This window comes from Dipodomys merriami, unplaced genomic scaffold, assembly GCF_024711535.1.
Source record: "Dipodomys merriami isolate MVZ:Mamm:240054 unplaced genomic scaffold, mDipMer1.0.p SCAF_31, whole genome shotgun sequence".
Taxonomy (NCBI): Eukaryota; Metazoa; Chordata; class Mammalia; order Rodentia; family Heteromyidae; genus Dipodomys; species Dipodomys merriami.
In genome coordinates this window covers 16,597,757-16,619,376 of record NW_027204604.1, presented here as the reverse complement: position 1 = coordinate 16,619,376, position 21,620 = coordinate 16,597,757, and the positions used below count along the sequence as shown (strand labels likewise).

Below are 21,620 nucleotides of genomic sequence, written 5' to 3'. Positions count from 1 at the left end.
AGTTTTAAACTTTAATTTTTGCAAGTGCCATTTTTACATGTGAGTTATTGTTGTTGTTGTTGTTATCATTATTTTGTTGTTGTTATTTTGGTCAGTTGGGAGGCTTGAGCCGAGGGCCTGGATACTGTCCCTGAGTTCTTTTGCTCACGGCTAGCGCTCTACCACTTTGAGCCCCAGCGCCAATTCAGGTTTTCTGGTGGTTATTGGAGATAAGAGTCTCGTGGGGACTTGCCCAGGCTGTCTTTGAACCGCGATCCTCAGATCTCAGCCTCCTGAGTAGCTAGGATGACAGGCGTGAGCCACCGGCTCCCGGCTTATCATTTTAATTTTCTTTTGTAGTCTGAGGAAATTTTCACAAGTGTGTGGCTCTCAGGCATTTCCTCTCATTTATTTATTTATGTATTTATATTTTTACTTGTCTTGTAAGGTCTTAATAGCAAGGTTCTTTTTTCTTCAATACTTTGCAGAAACCAACTCTTTCTACAGAGGCCAAATCTCATTTCTCTGACTCTAGGACTCCTGTGGTTTCAAAGACTTTTTGTGTCAATTTTGCTAAGCTTTTTTTTTTTAAGGAATTTATTTTATCCATATTTTCGAAAGTATGGCATCCTGCTAAAATCTCTTCACTGTCCCCAAAATGACTTAGGTTGTTCCTTTTTATTCCTCATCATAGTCCTTTGTTCCTTCTCTGTTTCTCTCTTAATTAATCTTCCTAGAATCACAACTATTCTACTTAAGTTGTCAACAGAACCTAGTGATCAGCTTCATTGGTACTTGGTCTGTTATGGACTTTTTCATTTGCTTTTGCTGTTTTTATTATTTGCTCATTTAACCCAGTGGAGCTTGTGGGGGAACTGTCACGTTATTCAATCTGTGCCTGGTCTTCTGGAGTTTTACTAGATTTTCACATTGTTCATTTCAGGATATTTCCTAATTCCCACTGTGATTCCTTCATTTCCTCCACTAAAGTAGATTTACTAAGTCACAAATCCACTATAGCTTCCAGTTACTTACTATTTCTTTCTCTTGTTGCATTGAGGTGGGTATTTTGAGATTTATCAGGATGTATGTGATCACCTAATATAATTTATTTTTAACATATTGTATGTATTCCTACAATATTGTTGGGTACAATATTCTTTGTGTGTAAATCAGGTCCATTGTTCTATAACCTTTCAAATTTTTATGTCCTTATAAATTTTTCTTCTTTTTCCCATCAATTCCCATGTGAGGAATGCTAAAGTCTCTCATAGATCTGTGACCTCATTGATGAGTCGCTCCACATTGAAAATTGTCACACACTTCTTACTAGAAGAACTTTTGTCACTGCAAAGCGATTTTTCTTGTAATCCCTGCCCGTGCTTTATACACTGAGTTCTGCTTTGCTTAGTGGTATTCTAATAATGTCTACTTTACTGCGACAGTTTGTGCATGGATACTGCTATTCTATTATTTCACTAGACATCAACTGTAAGTTGTTTTAACGTTGTTCTGTGGATTTCCTTTGAGAACCATCTGCTTGCTTGAGCGCTGGTGCTGGGGCTTGAACTCAGGACCTCACACTGGCAGGCGGCATGCAACCATGTGATCCATATCTATGGAATAAAATTCATCGGTGTGACTAAAAATCTGACGTTCAATTAAATCCCCTCTCCTCATCTTTTTGGAGTTGGCTAGCTTTCAGTATTTAATCTTGGCATGTTTATCTCTGTCCTGCTTCTATAACCTCAGCATTTACACAAGCTGTCTGAGCCCATTTGAGTTGGGACAACATGCCATCAGCTTGGTACCTGGCTAACCATGGAACATTGTTTTTTGTTTTTTGTTTTTGTTTCATGTAGTTTTTAGTTCTTGAGGCGTAGAGTCCAGAACCAGTGTGACAACAGATTTGATGTCAAGTTTGTAGAGAATCCCTTCTGCTCTGGTCCTCGTGTGTGTGTGTGTGTGTGTGTGTGTGTGTGTGTGTGTGTGTGTGTGTGCAGGTGTCTGTGTGTGCGTGTGCATGTGTCTGTGTGTGCGTGTGTGTGCGTGCATGTGTGCGCGCGCATGCATGCGTGTGTGTATGCATGTTTGTGTGTGTGCATGCGCGTGCGTGCATGTGTGTGCGTGTGTGTGCGTGTGTGTGCATGTGTGTGCATGTGTGTATGCATATGTGTGTGCGCGCGTGTGTGTGTGTGTGCATGCGTGTGTGTGTGTGTGTGCGTGTGTGTAGGCAGGGCCGGCGTTGGCTTCGTTCCAAAGTGGCACCTTCACCCATGTTTTGAGTTGTTTCTATATTCTTCCTGTACTTCAGTTGGACATTTTCTTTTTACATCCAGCTTTCTTCAAGTGCATTAAATTTCCCGTGGCATGCACCTGACTGGAGTCGTCATGTATCTAGTCACACGTTTATGGTGTGGCTTTCGGGTGGCACGTGAATGTCGAATCTGGAGTGGCATTACCTTCTTCACATTGTTCCCTGAGGTTCGTCCAGCCCACGCAACCCGAATGGAGCTGGAGCTGTACCATCCTGTCGACTGACGTTCATCCAAGCACACCACACATCCCAGCAGCGATTTCAAGCTTAGTTTGTTTTATTTTCCTTATTCATAGATTGCCAAGGACCTCCTCCCAAAAAAACCACAGAGGTCCTGTCGGGTGCCTGGCCCGAGCAAACCTACCCGGAGGGCAAGCAGGCCGTCTACAAATGCCGGCCGGGGTACCGGACTCTGGGCACGATCGTGATGGTGTGCAGGAGTGGAGAATGGGTGTCTGTGAACCCAACCCGGGTCTGTCGGAGTAAGTGCTCATTGCGCCTTTCTAAACACCATGAAACCGCTCCTTATGAGAATGCTAAGTATTCAGCAGGGCACCGTCCGGGCTGAGTGACACCAGCCGTACAAAACACAGCATAGTCACTAGGATCTCACCGCTGCTATTGCGCCGTCACCATCTCACACCCCTGCCTTCTCGTGGCCCAGATCTCCCGTCCCCTCCCTGCCCACGGGTGGCTTGACTCATTCTGCACATCGTGATTCTGACCTCCATGCCCGCCTGCAGCCACCCTTCCTCCCTCCAGTCACATCCGTATTTGTAAAGAGAGCGCTAGTTCTACAAATGCATTTTCCTATTTATTTATGAAGTGTGTTTACGTATCTGTCTTTCTATCTCGGGCCAGTATGAAGGCTGGACTCCGGGTCTTGTGCTCACTTAGCTCTTTCACTCAAGACCCTTGAGCCACACCTCCACGTTCAGCTTTTTGCTCGTTCTTTGGACCTAAGACTTCCCTGCCCTGGCTGGTTTTGAACCATGATCCTCAGAGGCCAGCCTCCAGAGTAGCTAAGATGACAGGTGTTGAGACATTGGTGCGGAGCAATCCTACACAACGATCGATTATAACACATAGATCTTTTCAGCGGGAGGACAGTGTTGCCATTTGCAGTGTCCTTGCCCTACCGCCATCCTGTGACGTAGTTGGAACGTCCCTGCCCCCAGCTCTGTGTCACCCTCTTGCGTGTGGTGTGCTTTTTCTCCATCTTAGAGAGACCCTGCGGACATCCAGGGGACATGCCCTTTGGCTCCTTCCAGCTCACTGTGGGAAGCGAGTTCGAATTCGGTGCCAGGGTGGTTTACACCTGTGATGAAGGGTATGTACGCAGCGTGAGAAGGTTTGGAATTCAAGCTGTAAACAGCTCTACTGATCTGTATTTTAAGGTGACGTGATGTGTTCCCCTAGTTCTACTTAAAAACAAGAGCCCAGCACACATGAAGCATGAAGAATTCAGCAGTGGCATGGAGGGTCTCACTTGGATGCCATTTTGCCTCCTCACATTGAGAAATTAAAATGAGTTTAGTTCCCCTGGTGTAGAAGCAGTTACATCAGTATTCGCCTAGCTCAGCATTCCGACGAAAGGCTTTACCGCACTCTGCGAGGTAAAGAGTACAGGAATTCTGCATGGCTGGTGGAAATTATAATACAAGGACATTGTAGGACACCTACCTCGGAGACCCCTCGTAGAGTGAAGGGCGCATGCACCTTACCTATGAGTCCAGTGATGGCAGGGGCCTGGTGGGTAAGTGACGAGGTAGACCAAAATGCTTTCCTCCCACAATTGCTCGCTCCTGCGTCCCGACCAGCCATGGGGGCTTCGAGGCTGATCTCCCGACTGGACTTCCTCAGTATTCTTCTCCAGACCACAAATCATTATCATTCTGGAGGAAGAGTTATGTAGGGTAAAGCCAGGATAAGGTCGTTCTGATTTTACACTACACCAAGGTAGCTAGGATCAAGAGATTGCAAGTGGAGGCTTATAATTCTTCCCCTGACTACATCTTGACTTGAGACATTAAGACATTAAAATATAATAGCCGAAAGCTGAGGTTGTAGAGTAAGCCCCCATTCCCAAACTCCAACACTTAACATCTACCTGTATTTCTTGATGTAGTGCTTCATTTCCATTCCCCGTGTTACAAAAGCAGAAGCTTATGACGTGTACCATTGGGGTGGTGGCAGAATTAATACGGCCACACGCAAAGTCTTTAGACAAGACTCATGCTTATGAATCTAGCTTCTCATTGCTCACTATCCAAGGGAGAATTTTTTAAACATGCATTTTAAAAAAAAGTCCAACTTTCAAAAGTCCAACTTGCATTACTGCTGACCTCATTACACATATCCAAATAGATTGATTCCTGTTGGGCCTAATTCACTCCATTCTTCATCTGTGAAATCTCCCTCTTCTTGGAAGTGGCATTATGGCTCAAAGTGATAGAACCCTAGCCTGAACAAAAGGAGCTCAGGGACAGCACCTCGGTCCTGAGTTCAAGCCCCATTGACTGACCGGAAAAAAAGAATAAGAAGAAAAAGAAAAAAAAGGAGGGGGGACTTAATTCATTCTGCATAATATTAATCAGAAAAAAAAATCTCTCCTTCCAAGAGAGTCTGCTAACTTTCAGGTTTCACCTCTGTCCTGGCAAAAACAAAATACATATACTTCTGTCTTTAATTCTGCCAGTGTCAGGAATTCATATCTAAAACTTAGCGACAAAATCAGCTGCCTAACTTCCTCTGACCTAACTCTCCTTTAATGCCCTTCATCGTGTATAAATCGGGGGCGAATGCTGATACACACCACTATGAACCTGTCTCAACAATCAGCTTCCACCTCAACTGAACTCTACTAGAGAAATCACTGACAATTATCCACAAAAACAAAAGTCCTCAGATCGTCCAGGATCAGACCTAGTGAATGGTATTTGGAAGCTTGGCTGAGGGGAGGTTTTTGCCTCTCTGAAGAAAGGTGAATCTTTCATCCAGCTGTGGAATGAGAGGATGCTAACTCTGAGAATCTCTCTGTTGGAAAAGGTGTATTTGGCTTCGCAGGGGAGCTCGGGACCTGCCTGGGTAACCGGTGGTTTCATTTCCTCTGCACGAGGCATGGAGAAAATGCTTCACTTAAAACAGAGAAAATGTACTTTTTTTTTAAGAAAGAAGAACAATCCAAGAACAATCCAAGGAAGATAAAGCATGTTGTGAGGGAGAAAGTTTGTTTCACTTGTGTGATGAGCAGAAGAATCCTTATTTGTAGATGAAGGGGATGAATATCCATGTGGAGATATTTAGTGTCCATGTAGCCTTTTAAAGAAAGAAGAAAGAAAAGAGAAGGAAAAGGAAAAAGAGGACAAAGAGTAAAAGAGAAATTTAGGAAGGAAGGAAGAAAGGAAGGAAGGAAGGAAGGAAGGAAGGAAGGAAGGAAGGAAGGAAGGAAGGAAGGAAGGAAGGAAGGAAGGAAGGAAGGCAGGCAGGCAGGAGGGAGGAGGTAAAGAATGAACGAATGAATGAATGAATGATGGGTAAAAGGAAGAGAGGAATGGAGGGAGGGTAAAAAGCAGGAAAAGGTGGAGGCAAGGGAGAAGAGAAATGAATGAAGAAAGATAAAAGTAGGAAAAATATATTCGTTATTATCTTTCCATGAAATGGAGCTCCTACATAATACTCAGAATGGCATTGAGTCTAGGACTGCACAGAAACACAGCTGCACAATAGTATCTGACCATTTTGCTACTCGGGTTTGCAGGTATCAGTTGGTAGGTGAAACTAATTTCCGTGACTGTGAAGCAGATGGATGGTCCAATGATGTTCCCACATGTGAAAGTAAGTATAAAACCCATTCACAATGATCTTGAAACACCTGAATTACCTAAGTTTTTTTTAAATGGTTCACATTAAAATATCCTTGAGGCCTATGATTAAATATTTCTTATTCAAACTATTTTTATGATTTCTAGTAGAGAACGGAGAACTTGGTCACTTTATCACTGCATTATTTTGTGTCTTAATATACCCAATAGGGGTGCTGAAGATGTAGCTCAGTAGTAGAGTGCTTTAAGTCTAAGGGACTAGGTTCATTCCCCATCACCCTCCTCATTCCCCTAAATCCCATAATCTACCTGGCACCAATATATCGTGATGCATTCAGAAAACCCTTAGTTGGTATTAGGAAAGCTAGGGTTTATTCTGGCTTCTCAACACTAGAAATACACACATAGCATCACTTGCCTAAAGCAGATCAGACTTTCTGCTTCGGTAATGAAGAACATCCCACGCAGGGACACCCAAATACAGGAGCCTCAACTGGAACACAGAACATGACTTTAATGTCTCTCCTGAACTGACCGCCAGCTGTCGGTGAGGAAGCGTCTCCTGTGGTTATCTTTCTACTGAGGAAAAGGTCAGGAATTACTTGAGAGAATTACTGTGGAGAGAAGAGACAGAAAGAACGAGAACATGTAGGTTCCGCTTCCTAGGTTTCAAGCACCAATTTGAATAATAGGTCTTACTTTGATGGTGCGGGGGAGAAAGTGGGAGAGACAGAGACAGAGAGACACAGAGAGAAAGGTGTGCAACTATCTACTTGTGGAAATAAGAGGAAGATGATTGAGGCAACAGCTCCATCAAACTCAGCTCTGCTTGTTTCTTTAGAAAACTGAGACTTTGGGCTACTAAAAAAAAATCCATTCAATCAATGTTTGGGAGGCAGTTGTGCAGAGAAACAGCTCTAGGTTCCAATTTTAACAGGCCTCCAGGGTAACTCTCTAGTACAATAAAATTTGAACACCCTAGCTGTGCAAAAAAAAAAATTTTCAAACTAAAATCAAAAGAAGCCCTCAAATTACTTTTGAATGAGATGGAAAGTAAACTATAGATAATTCCTCTATTAAAGTATGTATCATAAAATTTCCTTTTACAAATACTATGATACAGTGTCGTCTTTTTCTGAAGCACACATGGAAAGTTTATACTTTATTATCCCAAGATTCTTATTTCTAAATTCTGGGAGACATCACGAAAACATAACCTAACATCCTAAGGACTAACTTTCTTGGGCCATCCCATACAAAAGAATCAGAGGGACATTTTATTTTGGGGTCGCTGAGTCATTTAGAAGCAGAATCTCTTACAGCCTACCCTGGCTGGTGCCCATGTTCTTTAAGTGCCGTGCTTTCTGCACTGTGTTTCTTTGCAGCTGTGAAGTGTTTGCCGCTCACAGAGCCCAAGAACGGGAGGATTATCACCAGCGGGATGGAGGTGGACCAGGAGTACTATTTTGGACAAGTGATCCAGTTTGAATGCAACGCAGGCTTCAGAAGAGAGGGCCCCAAGGAGGTCCACTGCACGGAGGACGGCCGCTGGAGCAGCGAGAAGCCGGCCTGTGTGGGTGAGATGCGACTGCTCAGGGCTCATGGCGCGCATGTTTAGCTTTTCTTAGGATAATAGATGTTTCAAAGCAAGTGTCAACTCGAAAGAGCACAACGAATTCTAAGTGTTGGTGAAATACGTACTTTTTTAAATTCAAGACTTTTGGGAGGCTTTTTGTTTTTTTGTTTTTGCAAAGGTCATCTTATTTTATCTGGAGAATAAGTATATAGCTGGGCATCAGTGGCTCACGCCTGCAATCCTAGCCTCTCAGGAGGCTGAGATCTGAGGATCACAGTTCAAAGCCAGCCTGGGTAGCACAAGTGGTAGAGTGCTAGCCCTGAGCACAAAAACTCAGGGGCAGTACCTGGGCCCTGAATTCAAGCCCTAGGAGAGCAACACGTGTACACACACACACACACACACACACACACACGAATAAATATATGATTAATGTTCTCTTATCACTTCTACTTTACAATTGAACAAACTGTGTTATGCAGTTGAATCATTTTCCCTGAATTACTATGACCATAAGGGGTCCAGTGAAAATCAAACCTGAAGTCAGATGCCAGTAGCTCACACATAATCCTAACTCCTCAGGAAGCTAAGAACTCGAGTATCATAGTTCAAGGCCAGCATGGGCAGAAAATCAGCAAGATAAGATTCTATCTCCAAAATAACCAGCAAAAAGCTAGGCTGGAGGCATGGCCAAAGTGGTATTGCTACAACCCAGCAAGCAAACTAAGCAACTATGAGTCCCTGAGTTCAAGGCCCACTACTGCCAAAATATAAATAGGTTCCAACCTAGGTCATTACACAATATATTCTCACTATAAGTACACTGAAGTTGGCTCCTGTCAGATGAATTTCAGAATTTCTCTGACACATTGTAATATGGACCCCAGAATATATTCATCTCCATGATTTTGACAGTGATTGATTAGGCAGGATGATATTATATTTTTGAACATCTCTAGGAAGTGAATCATTTAGTTTTGTTTCATGCTATAAGTTTAACATAAATGAGTCTGCTAAATAATTTTCTGTCTTTCTGGAAATCTCTATATTAAACTCCAGGTCAAGATTTCTTTAATGAATGTTTTTGGTCCTGCTATTGCTGACTTATCCATCATGATTGATGGATACATTGGACTTTTGTGCCAAACATTGTGGGCAACTAGTTAGTTTAGCAGGTTATTTTACGTTCTGTTAATTTGAGTAGACATTTCTGTTCTATTCATTTGTTGACATCTCTCAGTCTGACACTAAAAATACAGAGTTCTCTCATTAAGGATAGGCTAGCATTTCTATTCAATGTAGCAAATTTTGTAGACTTCAGCCATTTATGGAGGCATTTGCAACTCGGCAGCTAGCTTTCTGTAGTCCGTGGGATTCTCCTGGAATTACTGGTGCTTCAGGCAAGTCCTCGGGAAGAAGGGGAGATGGTTTTAGGTGAAGAGGACAAGGGAAGGGGTAAGAACTCATGGGGAGGATAGGCATGGCTGTAGCTTGCAGAGTACACGGCTCCGTGGGGCTGGTCTGCTGCCCCTGATCCCTGAGTACAGCATGCCGGCCAGTGACCTGTCAGAGTAGGACTGAGGACCAGATAGCTTCTGCCCGGAAGGGCTGAATGCACTGGGCTTTTGCACTGGGCTCTGCTTCTGTCTGATTTGGGAATCAATACAGGATTTCAAGCAGGGCAAGAGATGGCCCCTTGAAAGTTCTCTAAGTTATACACTAGGAGAATGAATGAGAAAAAGAGAAGACAATTAGGGAGGAAAGGGAGTTATCATTATTATAACCCCAGGGAGAAAAAAAAGAAACATTAGAAAGAAGTCCTGCCAAAGCTGATGGCCAGCTTGTTTCATTGGGTTGGGATGCTGAAGACACAAACAAAAAACAACTTTACTTCCTTCCTTTTTCTTCCTTCCTTCCTTCCTTTTTCTTTTTTCTTTCTTTCCTTTCTTTCCTTTTTTCTTTCTTTCTTTCACTAGTACTGAGGCTTGAACCCAGGGCCTTAACTATTTATATTCTACCACAGCACTCTACCACTAATCAACACCTCCAATTCTAGCTTTTTTGGTGGTTCATTAGAAATAAGAGACTTTCTACCTGGGCTAGTTTCTAACTGCAATCCTTAGATCTCAACCTACAAAACAGCTAAGATTCCAGGCATGAGTCACCTTTGTTGAAGGTGATTGTATGAAACTGTAAATCACAGCACACTGCTCTACATTTAATCTCATGCACACATCTGATGAATAACCAGCTGCCAATTTATTTTAGGAGGACTGATTTGCCATTAAGCAAAATAAAATTAGAAACAACTTTAATGAGAATTTTAACTTCTTTCCAAAGTGAAAGTTCAGAACCACAGATAAATCATCCATCAGACAGTGAAGTCCAAACATCTTTTTGCCTGGTCAGCTGATTCACCTGAGTGGAAACACCATTTCTGACTTTATGTAAATATGATTTACCCATAAGCTTATTAATTCCTAATAAACACTTCAGAATGAATCCCTTGCATTTAGAAATATCCTGCACATTGCCAGAAATTCAAAATGGATACCCTCTGTCCACGGGGAGAATTTTTAAGGAGAATGAACGATTTCAGTATAAATGTCACCCCGGGTTTGATTACACGGAAAGAGGAGATGCTGTGTGCACCGCATCCGGCTGGAATCCACAGCCCTCCTGTGAAGGTACGTCACGGGCAATACTGCTCTGTGTGTGTGTGTGTGTGTGTGTGTGTGTGTGTCTGTGTGTGTGTCTGTGTGTGTGTGTGTGTGTGTGTGCGTGTTCTGGGTTAGCAGCCAGAGCCAGAGCTCCAGCACTGAGCTACACACCCCTCCCCAATTATCTCCATTAATATAATCCTTTTAATTCAGCAATTTATTATTGTCAGAACTAGAGGGCCATAATTGTGTAGGGACTCACTATTATTTTTTTTAAAAAACACACAACAATGTAGCACAGCATCTCCAGCGTGCAAGGTTCCTTTTGAGACCATCTGGGATGAATTTTTCACTCGCCACATCTCTGGGGGACAGAGGCAGCCCTGTCACGGGTTTCCCATGCCCCCGACTCGATACTTCTCCAAACACCGACCGGAGAAGGAAGCTTTAAAAAGAAATTGTATCCAGGTGAGGTGAGAAAACCCGTACTACGGGGAAGGAAGTGGCGGTTTTCGGTATGAGGCCTGCTACCGATGACCAGTCAGCAGCCACTGCAGAACACAGCCGGACTGTGTGGCGTCCTCGCCATGGGAGCCGGCAGAGCTGGGAGCGAGTTCCAGGGTCCAGCTGGACTCTCTGCCCCACGGGAACACTGTGTGCTGTGCAGCCCCCTCATTGTAACAGGGGAACTCTCACACTATTCTGACCTAGAAGTTATACACAAAGAATTTCAGAAATCATGCTAGAAGGATAGCAATAATAGTAATAATAATCGAGACTGGTCTCAATAGGCATTCAATCTCTTTCCAATGGGTTAAAGTTTAATGAAATATACTTTATATTAATTAGAGTAATATAGTTTAACCTATAATATGCTAATATGTTAATATAATGTTATATGCAGGTAATAGTGTAAAATAATGTCAATACAATAACATATACTATGTTAATATGATATTCGCATTAACTGGAGTATATTAATAGAGTTTCATGTTGACAAAAGCACTCTTCTTTCTGTACTTCAGCTAATATTTTGCAAATGCACCCTGTTTTCTTGTACTCCAAATATAGAGACCTTAGTTTCTTGGCATGTATATAATTCAAACTCACCACTATATCTAAATTTATAAGAAGCAGAACAGTCGATAATAAAACAAGACATGAGTAAAATCATCAAGGAGGCGCTAGTTCACGTTAGAGGTCAAGCCGGAGGCCTGGCTGAAGTGGTGGAGAGGCAGCCAAGGGAGCAAGCAGAGCTAGCACAAGGCCAAGAGTTCAAATCTTCCGCTGCCAAAAGAAACCTAGTCATCTAAAGTGAATTACCAGAGCCTTGCCCACTAGATTCCTAAAGGGCAGTCTCCGGCAGGTCATTTGCACTCAGAGTGGCTGAGTGTGTTCAACAAAGTTGCTTGGCTTCTCTGGGCAACAGAGGCTCACACCTAGAGTCCCAAAGGACTGTGATTCTAAACCAGTCCATGCCTAGACTTTCTAAATCTCCAATTAACCAACAAAACGTTAGACTGGAGGTATGGCTCCAAGTGGTAGAATGCCACAGTAAGCAAGAAATATGAGCAAGAGCACAAGGCCCTGAGTTCGAGCTCTAGTAGTGGCTTAAGTGATCCATCTTGAAGCATATAAAACTCCTTTCACTCATTTTCCTGTGGTTTCGTGCAGTGCTGAGGACTGATCAATGACGGTCATGTCTTCGTCGTGATGTACGTAATCAACTTTCATGGGCGGCCACTTCTACCTCATTCACGTCACTTTCTTTTGCAGAAGCGACGTGCAAGCCTCCTTACATTCCAAATGGCGTCTACTCACCTCACAGGATTAAACACAGAACTGAAGATGAAGTCAGATACCAATGTAACGATGGATTTTACCCCTCCACCCGGGGAAACGTGGTGAAATGCACCAGCACCGGGTGGGTGCCCGCACCCCGGTGCACCTGTAAGTTCCACTGGTTCTGGAATACTTTTCCTCTGAGTCTGCTTCCTTTCAAGTGTACAGAAGCAGAGATGTAATAAAATAAAAACGAACTCTCTGATGCTGTGTATGTGAAGTGGAGGAGGGGCGCGGGCAGCGTTCCTTGCTTTGCGGAATAGCTGACAGTAAGCAGTAACAAGCCCGCATGAGCCTGCTTTCCATTGCTGGTCACTCCAAATGAAATGTGTGTCCATAAACATCCGTTTCTCCAATTAAGAAAATGCTCCCAATATCTGAATTGGAAGCGCTGGGGAGGAAGATGGCCACTCCATGCTCTGTGGTGCTGGGGATTTGAACTCAGGGCTTCCCACAAGGCAAGAACAATACCACTGACCATGCCACCATCCCTCCTAGGTAATACTTTTATGTTTATACTTAACATATTATTCATTGTGCTACTTACACATTTCTCCCCAAAACAAGACCCTATATTCTCTGTACACAGTCGTTGTTAGCTCACAGCTTCTCTAGGCCAGGCATTGGGGGATGGCTTGGGTGCGGCCTGGTGAGATGGAATGCTTGCTTGGAGCTCCGCCCAGGATGCTGACGTAGGCTGTTGTGGGCTGAAGTCTCGGCTGGGCTGTGAGATCAGTTTCCAACATGGCTCCTCACAGCAGTCTCGGTGGAGGCCTGAGTTCACCCCTGGGCCTCCCCCTGGGCTATTTCACGAAGGCTCACTTCTTCAGAGCTGCCCATTCCTTCCGCCATGTCTGTTCTTTAGAAGTGAAACATCTTCCCAACCTACAACCCACGCTGAATGTATACGCAGGAAAGGAGGGAAAGTAAACTCCGTTAGGAGGGAGGCAAAAACTACGGGCTTTCAAAGTTCTTGAACCTCTTACACTTGAATCAGGATTATCTCATTTCTGTGACACATCCACCCAGCCCTTTGTCATTTCCATCTGTCTCCATGATTGAATTCCTCTTTATCCACCAGAACAAAATAAACACGTCCCGTACTTACATTGGCTCTATAATAAAGGAAAAACGTAATGATACAATGGATTGTTCAATGGCCTTTAGTTACTCAGCTTTCTGTCTCTGTCCCCAAATGCCTAAAATATGTAGTTTAGGGCATGCCCACAATGCACCTGCACTCCCAGCTACTCAGGAGGCTGAAGCAGAAAGATCACATGTTTGAGTTGAGCTAAGTCTCATCTCAACACAAAACAATGGCTAAAGGGTTGGGGGTATGACGAGTTAGTAAAGGTGTACCCAGTCATACATACCCACAAAAATACATGAATACTTAAAGAAGTAAGTAAATAAATAAATGAGACAGTGGGGAAGTATCTGTTAAGGGAAATAAGATACAAGAAAGTAGATAGAAAAGACTCAGTCTCTAGTGTTCGTTAAACAAAGACATTGAGATCAACATGAATTCCAAACGCACAATCCACATCACAAGGGTGTACAAACTCTTGAAAAAAGAATCTGGAATCAAACTAGAAAGAAAATGGATGCCTCCACTTCTAAAAATCTTTCATATAATTGTGTACATGTATGGAGGGAAAGGAGAAATTGCTTAAACACGTTCCATAATGTTTCTAGATAGAACAAAGGAATAAGAACAAAGGAATGCTATTCTGGCATAAAAAAATGCAAAGCATTTCTAAATAATCTCATGAAAAGAGCACAGTTGAAGAAAATATTATGTGTACATAATGCAACACACAATATTGGGTTTAAATATAGACTCAGAATCACTCAGGAAATTATCTGATGCCTCAACCTTTAAAGATATTTTATAGCATTAAAAATATGTCATTTTTTTCTGGGCTTGGAAGGTGGCTCAGTGGTAGAGTGCTTGCCTTGCATGCATGAGGCCCTAGGTTCAATTCCTCAACATCACGTAAGCAGAAAAATCTGAAAGTGGCGCTGTGACTCAAGTGGTAGAGTGCTCGCCTTGAGCTGAAGAGCTGAGGGACAGCGCCCAGGCCCAGGGTTCAGGCCCAACAATCAACAACAACAACAACAAAAAAGTCATTTCCAATTAAAGCTAGAATTACACAGCATCATAATTTTAAACCTGTGGCTATTAACAAGTGTTCACAGGACATTTGCATGGTGACCTACATATATCGTTTCAACTTCATTAGCAAACTAACTTCCCTTGGCCTAGAAACTTCCATGCTCTGTGTGTTGATGATAGGAAATAACTCGTGGATGAAAGGATTCGTCTAGGATATGATCTGGTCGATCTACTAAGTTTTTCTTTCTTGTTTTCTATTGCAAGTGAAACCTTGTGACCTTCCAAAAATAAATCATGGAGATCTATATCAGAAAGAGCGGTATAAACCATACTTTCCAGTGCCCATAGGATCGTCTTTCAATTACTACTGTGACAGTGGTTTTGTGACGTCATCATCACACTCCTACTGGGGTTATATTTCTTGCACAGCAGAAGGATGGACACCAGAAGTGCCATGCCTCAGTATGTAAACGCCTCTACAATCATGTAATCCTTTCAGGGAGAGCAGAGAGGATGCATATGTATTTAAAAGAAGTCTAACTAGGCATCCATGGCTCACACCCATAATCCTAATTACTCAGAAGGCTGAGAGCTGAGAATCAGGAAAAGTCCATGAGACTTTTTTCTCCAATTAACCACCAAAAAGCTAGAAGTGAAAATGTGACTCAAGCGGTAGAGCTCCATTCTGGAGGAGAATGCCAAGAGAGGGTGAGAGGCCCTGAATTCAAGTCTCATCCAGTATTGGAAAATACACCAAACAGTATGTAGAACTTAATTAATTCAGTTGCACAGGCCAGGCATGGTGGTACATGCTCATAATGATGACATTGAGCGTATGGAGACAGGGTGAGTTTGCAAGCAGGCCAGACCGCCTGACAAGACCTGTCTTTAAAGCAGGGAAGGGAAAGGAAGAGCAGTGGGAGAAAAAGAATCCACTTTTGTCTTTCATAAGGAAGAATGCTTTCATGACTATCCTGTGAAAAATAAAGACAAAAGCTTCACAAGAATACTTCCTTTATCACTGACGTATGTTTTAATCAATAGGAGCTAGAGATAAAGAAATTGTATTTGGAGGAAGTGGTGCTGTGGCTCAAGTGGTAGAGCGCTAGCCTTGAGCTGAAGAGCTGAGGGACAGTGCCCAGGCCCAGAGTTCAGGCCCCACGACCAACCCTCCCACCACCCCCCAAAAAAAAAGAAAGAAAAAGTATTTGAAAACAAATATGTGGCAGCACTTTTAGTTTTTCTTTTCTCCCTTTTCTCTTCTTCTTCTTCTTCTTCTTCTTCTTCTTCTTCTTCTTCTTCTTCTTCTTCTTCTTCTTCTTCTTCTTCTTCTTCTTCTTCTTCTTCTTCTTCGTGTGTGTGTGTGTGTGTGTGTGTGTGTGTGTGTGTGTGTGTGTGTGTGTGTGTGTGTGTGTGTGTGTGTGTGTGTGTGTGCTGATCCTGGGACTTGAACTTAAGGCCTGAGCTTTTTCACCTAAGGCTGGCATTCTACCACTTGAGTCACAGATCTACTTGTGGCTTTTTCTTGCTTCATTGGAAATAAGAATCTCACAGACTTTCCTACCCAGGTTGGCTTCCTACCAGGATCCTCAGACTTCAGCCTCCTGAGTAGCTAGGATTACAAGTGTGAGCCATCGGCGCCTGATTATTTTTTCTTAATCACACATTATTCGAGATACTCTGCATCCTTACTTAAACATTGTAAAGGCAAATTTTTTTATTTTAGTATTTTAATCAAACTAATATTTTCCCCTTTCTTTGTCATTTATTTCTATGTTCCTAAGAGCAATGTGAACTTCATTATGTGGAAAATGGAAGGTATCCCAGATGGCCAAGACTGTATGTACAAGGTCAGTCTGTAAAGGTTGAATGCAACACCGGCTTCAGTCTTCCCAATGGACTGAACATGGTCACATGCACAGAGGACAACTGGAAACCTCCTCTCAAATGCATCCGTGTCAGTAAGTAATCGGCAGAGCCAGGCATGTTCATGGGTTTTAAGACCTGTCCACTGTAACCGTGCCAAAGATCTCCTACTTTAGCAGTGCAAGGATGTGGAAGTGAATATCCAAGTTGCTTGACAAGTACTCAGCACATCGTGAGTCTATCAGGGGCGTGAGTCAGTAGAACCATAAAGATTCCAACGTTATATTCGCTGTCCTATTATTATATGCATTGAGATCACTTACCCATTTGACTTGAGAAGGACTGTAGAATTCTAGTGTGCAACAGAAAATAAATCCGATGGTAGCCAGCACCACCAATGGTATTTTCAAGAGGTGATAAGACAATTTTCACAGAATGGCTACTTGTATCTGAATTTCTCTGAGGTGTGTAACTAAATAGTAGTTTTTCAGGAATGTTGTACATGTCATCTAGTGCTTGTGCCAATAACTATGTATATTAACAGCTCCTCAGAAAAGACTGGGTGATATCACAGATAACTATTTACACAATAAATGGCTATATAATGATGGAGTGCTGTGCTTCTTCATATTCGTTTCTTTTTTTATTAAATGGTTAGCAACTAAAGTCATAAGTTAATGGCGGTTAATTTTACTCTATCTCGTGGAGGTTTGGGCATTTGTTGTCAGAATCGGTCATTTTAAATATTAATCCCTTTTAATGATGTATCTTGCATAGGTGCTCATTTTTGTGGCTTGCATTTTATCCTTAATACTTATCATGCCCAATGAGTAGATCTGTTATTTTTTTTTGTTTAATAGTTTGTATTTCTCTTTAGTTCATTTTTTTAATTTTAAAAGTTATAGAAGTTTATCTTGCCTTTTCATGGCTCTAATTCATCAACTGAATTGACTTTCATGCATGATAACAATCATATTTCCTTTTATAAAAATGGTGAAATGCCCAGGATTGCCTAGCAACTCGATACGTAGTTCATTTTGCAGTCTTACTAAGTAATTGTTTAGCTGATATCTGGGTAATCTTCTATCTTCAGTAGCAGACACATAGAATGGTAGGGACATCAGTCATGACCTTTCACCTTATCTTTTATTGTTCTGTCTCTTTGGGGATTGGGGTCTCGATTTTTTCATATGCCTTTGAAATCAGCTTGCAAAGTCTTCTAGTTCTGATGCATAGATTTGAACTTAAATCAGTACACATTGCCTTGCGTGTTATAATGTGAGTCCCTGACTTTTTGAAGTCGTAGTAAGTCAGAATAATTGCATAATTCCGAGACGTCCGTGCTGTGGCTCCTGCAGTCTGTCACTCTGCCTGACAGAAGAACTTAATAGATGTTGCTATGATCTTGAAATTCAGAGAGTATTCTCATCTGGGTGAGGCTCAAAATCATGCACACAGAGAGAGGAAAGGGGTAGGAGGAAGGAGAGAGGGAAGGAGGGAGGAAAGAAGGAGGGAAAGGAGGGAAGGAGGGAGGGAGGGAAAGCAAGATGGAGGGAGAGAGGAAGGAAGGGATCCTATAGAGATTCGATGTTGCTGCTTTTGAAGATGGAGGGCGTGTGGAGCTCTCAGTAGAGAAGCCTCTGCAAACGGAAAATGGCCAGAACAATGGTCCCCCTGTTACCTCCACCAGGGAGTTCTGCATGAACAGGGTAGGCATGTCTATGCCACATTCCTGATCTTCAGCATTTTAAGATACTAAATTAATCTTGTCTACATGGACTAGTTTGTAGAATTTCTACAGCAGCTCTAAAATGAACGTTATTTTATTAACTGTTTCAATTGGTCTACCAATTTTTTTTTCTGGTCATGGGGCTTGATCTCTGGGCCTGGGTGCTGTCCCTGCACTCTTCAGCTCAAGGCTAGCACTCTACCACTTGAGCCACAAAGCCACTTCCGGTTTTCTGGTGGTTTATTGGAGATAAGAGTCTCACAGATTTTCCTGCCCGGGCTGGCTTTGAACTGCGGTCCTCAGATCTCAGCCTCCTGAGTAGCTAGGATTATAGGCATGAGCCACGGGTGCCCTGCTTGGTCTACAAATTTTCTTCACATTGTTCTATTACCTTGTCAATTTCTACAAGTGAAAAGCTTGTTGGGATTTTAAGATTGAGTTGAAGACAGATGATAGATGATAGATATGTAGATGGATAGATAGGTATGACAAAGTGATAGGTGTTATTGATATAGATTGATAGCTATCAATAATAAATTATCGGTAGATGAAAGAGAGATGGATATATAGGTAGGTTGGTAGATAGATAGATAGATAGATAGATAGATAGATAGATAGATAGATAGATAGATAGATAGATAGATAGATAGATAGTATTTTTGGTGCCATGCTACGTCAGTGCCATTTTCTGGTGAAGTTTATCCATTGCTCTTTGGGTTGAGTTAGGAATTCCAGTAACCTTTATCTGAGATTCCTTTGCTCTTTTGCAGAGGGGGTAGGGGAGTAGATATTACCATCAATGTCTCCATTTCTTTCTTTTTTTTTTTGGTAGGCTGTGGGGCTTGAACTCTGGGCCTGGGCGTTGTCCTTCAGCCCTTCAGCTCAAGGCGAGCGCTCTACCACTTGAGCTACAGCACCACTTCTGGTTTTCTGGTAGTTTATTAGAGATAGGAGTCTCACGGTCTCTCCTGCCCGGGCTGGCTTTGAACCGCGATCCTCAGATCTCAGCCTCCTGAGTAGCTAGCATTACAGGCGTGAGCCACCGGCGCCCAGCTGTCTCCATTTCTTGGAGCCCTTTGTGACTGTATTTCTTGGTGTTTGGCATTGGACACTTGTTTTAAATTTTGTTCCATAGACCAAATTTGATTATTTTGGTCCTTCACATATTTTATGAACAGTATCTTAGGGGAAAGTCATTTATCCAGAGTAGAATGGCCCTTTCTAGGTAGGCGAAAGGATCTTTCTACTCTTATCAACATCCCCCAGGTGTCCTGAAACTCTTGACCTAGCTGTTCTGTAGGAATGGTTTTTCCTCTGGCAGCCTTTCTTGTAGCCTAGAATCCTGGAGTTTCATCCTACCCTACATCCCGGCAACACTCACCCAGAAAATCAGAGGATTGCTGTCCCCAGTCCTCCAGCCCTCACGCTCTGTGTTTTCCCTTCTCTGACTTTCTAGCCTGCAAATTCTAGTAAGCATCGGTCTCTTTGATAACACCGACTTTTGTTTTTTGACTCAATAAAACTGCCACTTTCTGCTTCCTTTCTTTCCCTATGTAATGTTTTCTGGAAAATCCTTCCTAACATAAAGTCCTGTTGTCTTCTCATCCGTCCTTTCCTCTCTGGAATTACAGCCCAGGTGTTACTTGCATTCCAACATCTGGCTAAAGCTATCTGCAAAATCTACCACAGTTTCCTCCTTGTTTTGGTTGGACCTTTGTAATTTTTCATTATTTCTGCTGACATTTTAATGCATTTCTTTATAAAAATCAATTCATCCTTTTTTAACTGTCCCTCTTGTTTGTTTTCTCTTTGATCCCTACTCATGATTTTATGATTCTTTTTCAGATTTTATATTCATCTTTGGGTTTGGTTGTTTTTGTCTAATTTCTTAAAGTAACAACAATTGTTCTTCTTTTGTTAAATAGCTTTTTGATGACAAATTCCCATCTCAGCAGAGTAATGTCACCTCCCAATGCTTTCACTAATATTCAATCAAATTATTTAATCTTTTCTCTTGATTTCCTCTTTGACAATGAAGCTGCATTGTGGGAAAAGGCAGTCCAGCGTACAGCTCAGCTGGCTTGCACATAATTGGAGGAATCGCGCTTTCCACAGGAGAAGACAAACAAAGGCATCAGCCCTTCTCATCTTTCTTGAACTCCATGCACCCATGTGTTTTACGCACAGACTAGTGATGCCATCTTGAGCTTTGATAGATTCTCCAGGATCTTCAAGTGATTCAGGAACCCCAAATGGAGAGAGAAGATGCCTGTGAGATCCAAAATATTTCCAGATTTAAAGCCAGTCCCACACTGGGTGGCGGTGGCTCCCATCTGGAATCCTAGCTACTCAGGAGGCTGAGATCTGAGAATCACGGTTCAAAGCCAACCTTGTCAGGAAAGTCCATGAGGCTCTTATCACCACTAAACTACTAATAAAAATAAAGTAAAACAAAATGAAAGTGAAGCTGTGGCTCAAGTGGTAGAGCGCTAGCCTTGAGCAAAAGAAGCTCAGAGACGGTACCAGGCCCTGAGTTCAAACCCCACAACCCTCTACCACCACCACCCACCCATAAAAAGGAAAAGTTAGTCCCAGGAAAACAAACAAACATTGCCTATGGATTTCTGGCATGCTTGGGCCTGGGTTCCATTAGACAAACAGACTTCTAGTAACTTCTTGGAAGGGATTGTGAGTCTTAAAAATCTTACCTGGTTATAAAAAAATTCATATAGAATCTTAAGGAAATATCTTTGGAAACTCATAGTTTGCTTTCCTTCTTTCTTCCTTCCTTCCTTTCTCTCTCCTTCTCCCTTCCTTTCTCTGTCTCTCCCGCTCTTTCTTTCTTTCTCTTCTTCCTTCCTTCCTTCATCTTTCTTTCCTTTGTTGATCCTGGATTTGAACTCAGGGCCTGGGCACTCTCTCTGAACTTTTGTGCTCAAGGCTGGCACTCTACCACTTGAGCCACAGCTCTACTTCCAGCATTTTTAGTAGTTAATTGCAAATAAGAGTCTCATGGTTGTTACTGCCTGGGCTGGCGTGGAACAGCAATCATCAGGTTTCAGCCTCCTGAAGAGCTAGGATTACAGGCACAAGCCCCTGAGTTTCTTGGACACAATGACCCGCATTCGTACGATTGATCACGCCAGGTTTTCACATACGAATGACTCCTTATTCTTTCACCTCATGATTTTATATGTGCGAGTCTTCATAAAACGTTATTAAACATGTGTTTGTCTTTTCCTTGTTCCTTTCCCTTATAGAAACATGCTCAAAATCAGAGATAGAAGTCGTGAATGGGTTTCTGTCCCAGTCAGATTATGTATACAATGTAAATAAACAAACAGAATTCAAGTGCAAGCCAGGATATATCACGACAGAGGGGGAAACATCGGGAACGGTGACGTGTCTGCAGCACGGCTGGTCGGCGCAACCTGCTTGCATCAGTGAGTACCCAGCCCACGGCGATGAGCAGCCCTTAGCATCCACCGAGGTTTAACTCCATTCTCGCTTCAATTTATCGGAAAGAAAAAGAAAAAGACAGTCTTTGAGGAAAGGTGTACATTAGTGTGTTTTTCTTCAGGACTAAGTTTTAGTATCGTGGAATATCAGTACATATTTGCCTTGTTCCTTTAAAGGCATCCATGGTTCAGAAACTAGTGAGACAGCAAGCTCACTTATTTTTATCTGAAACCACCGCAGCTGTTAGTGCAT

The 21,620-nt window shown here is 42.5% G+C and overlaps 1 protein-coding gene across 1 annotated transcript in view; it reads left to right on the top strand.

Annotated features, from left to right (window-relative positions):
* LOC138841217 (complement factor H-like) overlaps positions 1–21,620 on the top strand; it is a 47,032-nt gene that overhangs the window by 9,511 nt on the left and 15,901 nt on the right. The window contains exons 2-10 of the mRNA XM_070041893.1: positions 2,593–2,778; positions 3,521–3,626; positions 6,057–6,133; positions 7,506–7,697; positions 10,213–10,383; positions 12,133–12,306; positions 14,579–14,776; positions 16,099–16,275; positions 21,170–21,352. Coding sequence (XP_069897994.1) covers positions 2,593–2,778; positions 3,521–3,626; positions 6,057–6,133; positions 7,506–7,697; positions 10,213–10,383; positions 12,133–12,306; positions 14,579–14,776; positions 16,099–16,275; positions 21,170–21,352 — 1,464 coding nt within the window. The remainder of the gene's footprint in view (positions 1–2,592; positions 2,779–3,520; positions 3,627–6,056; positions 6,134–7,505; positions 7,698–10,212; positions 10,384–12,132; positions 12,307–14,578; positions 14,777–16,098; positions 16,276–21,169; positions 21,353–21,620) is intronic.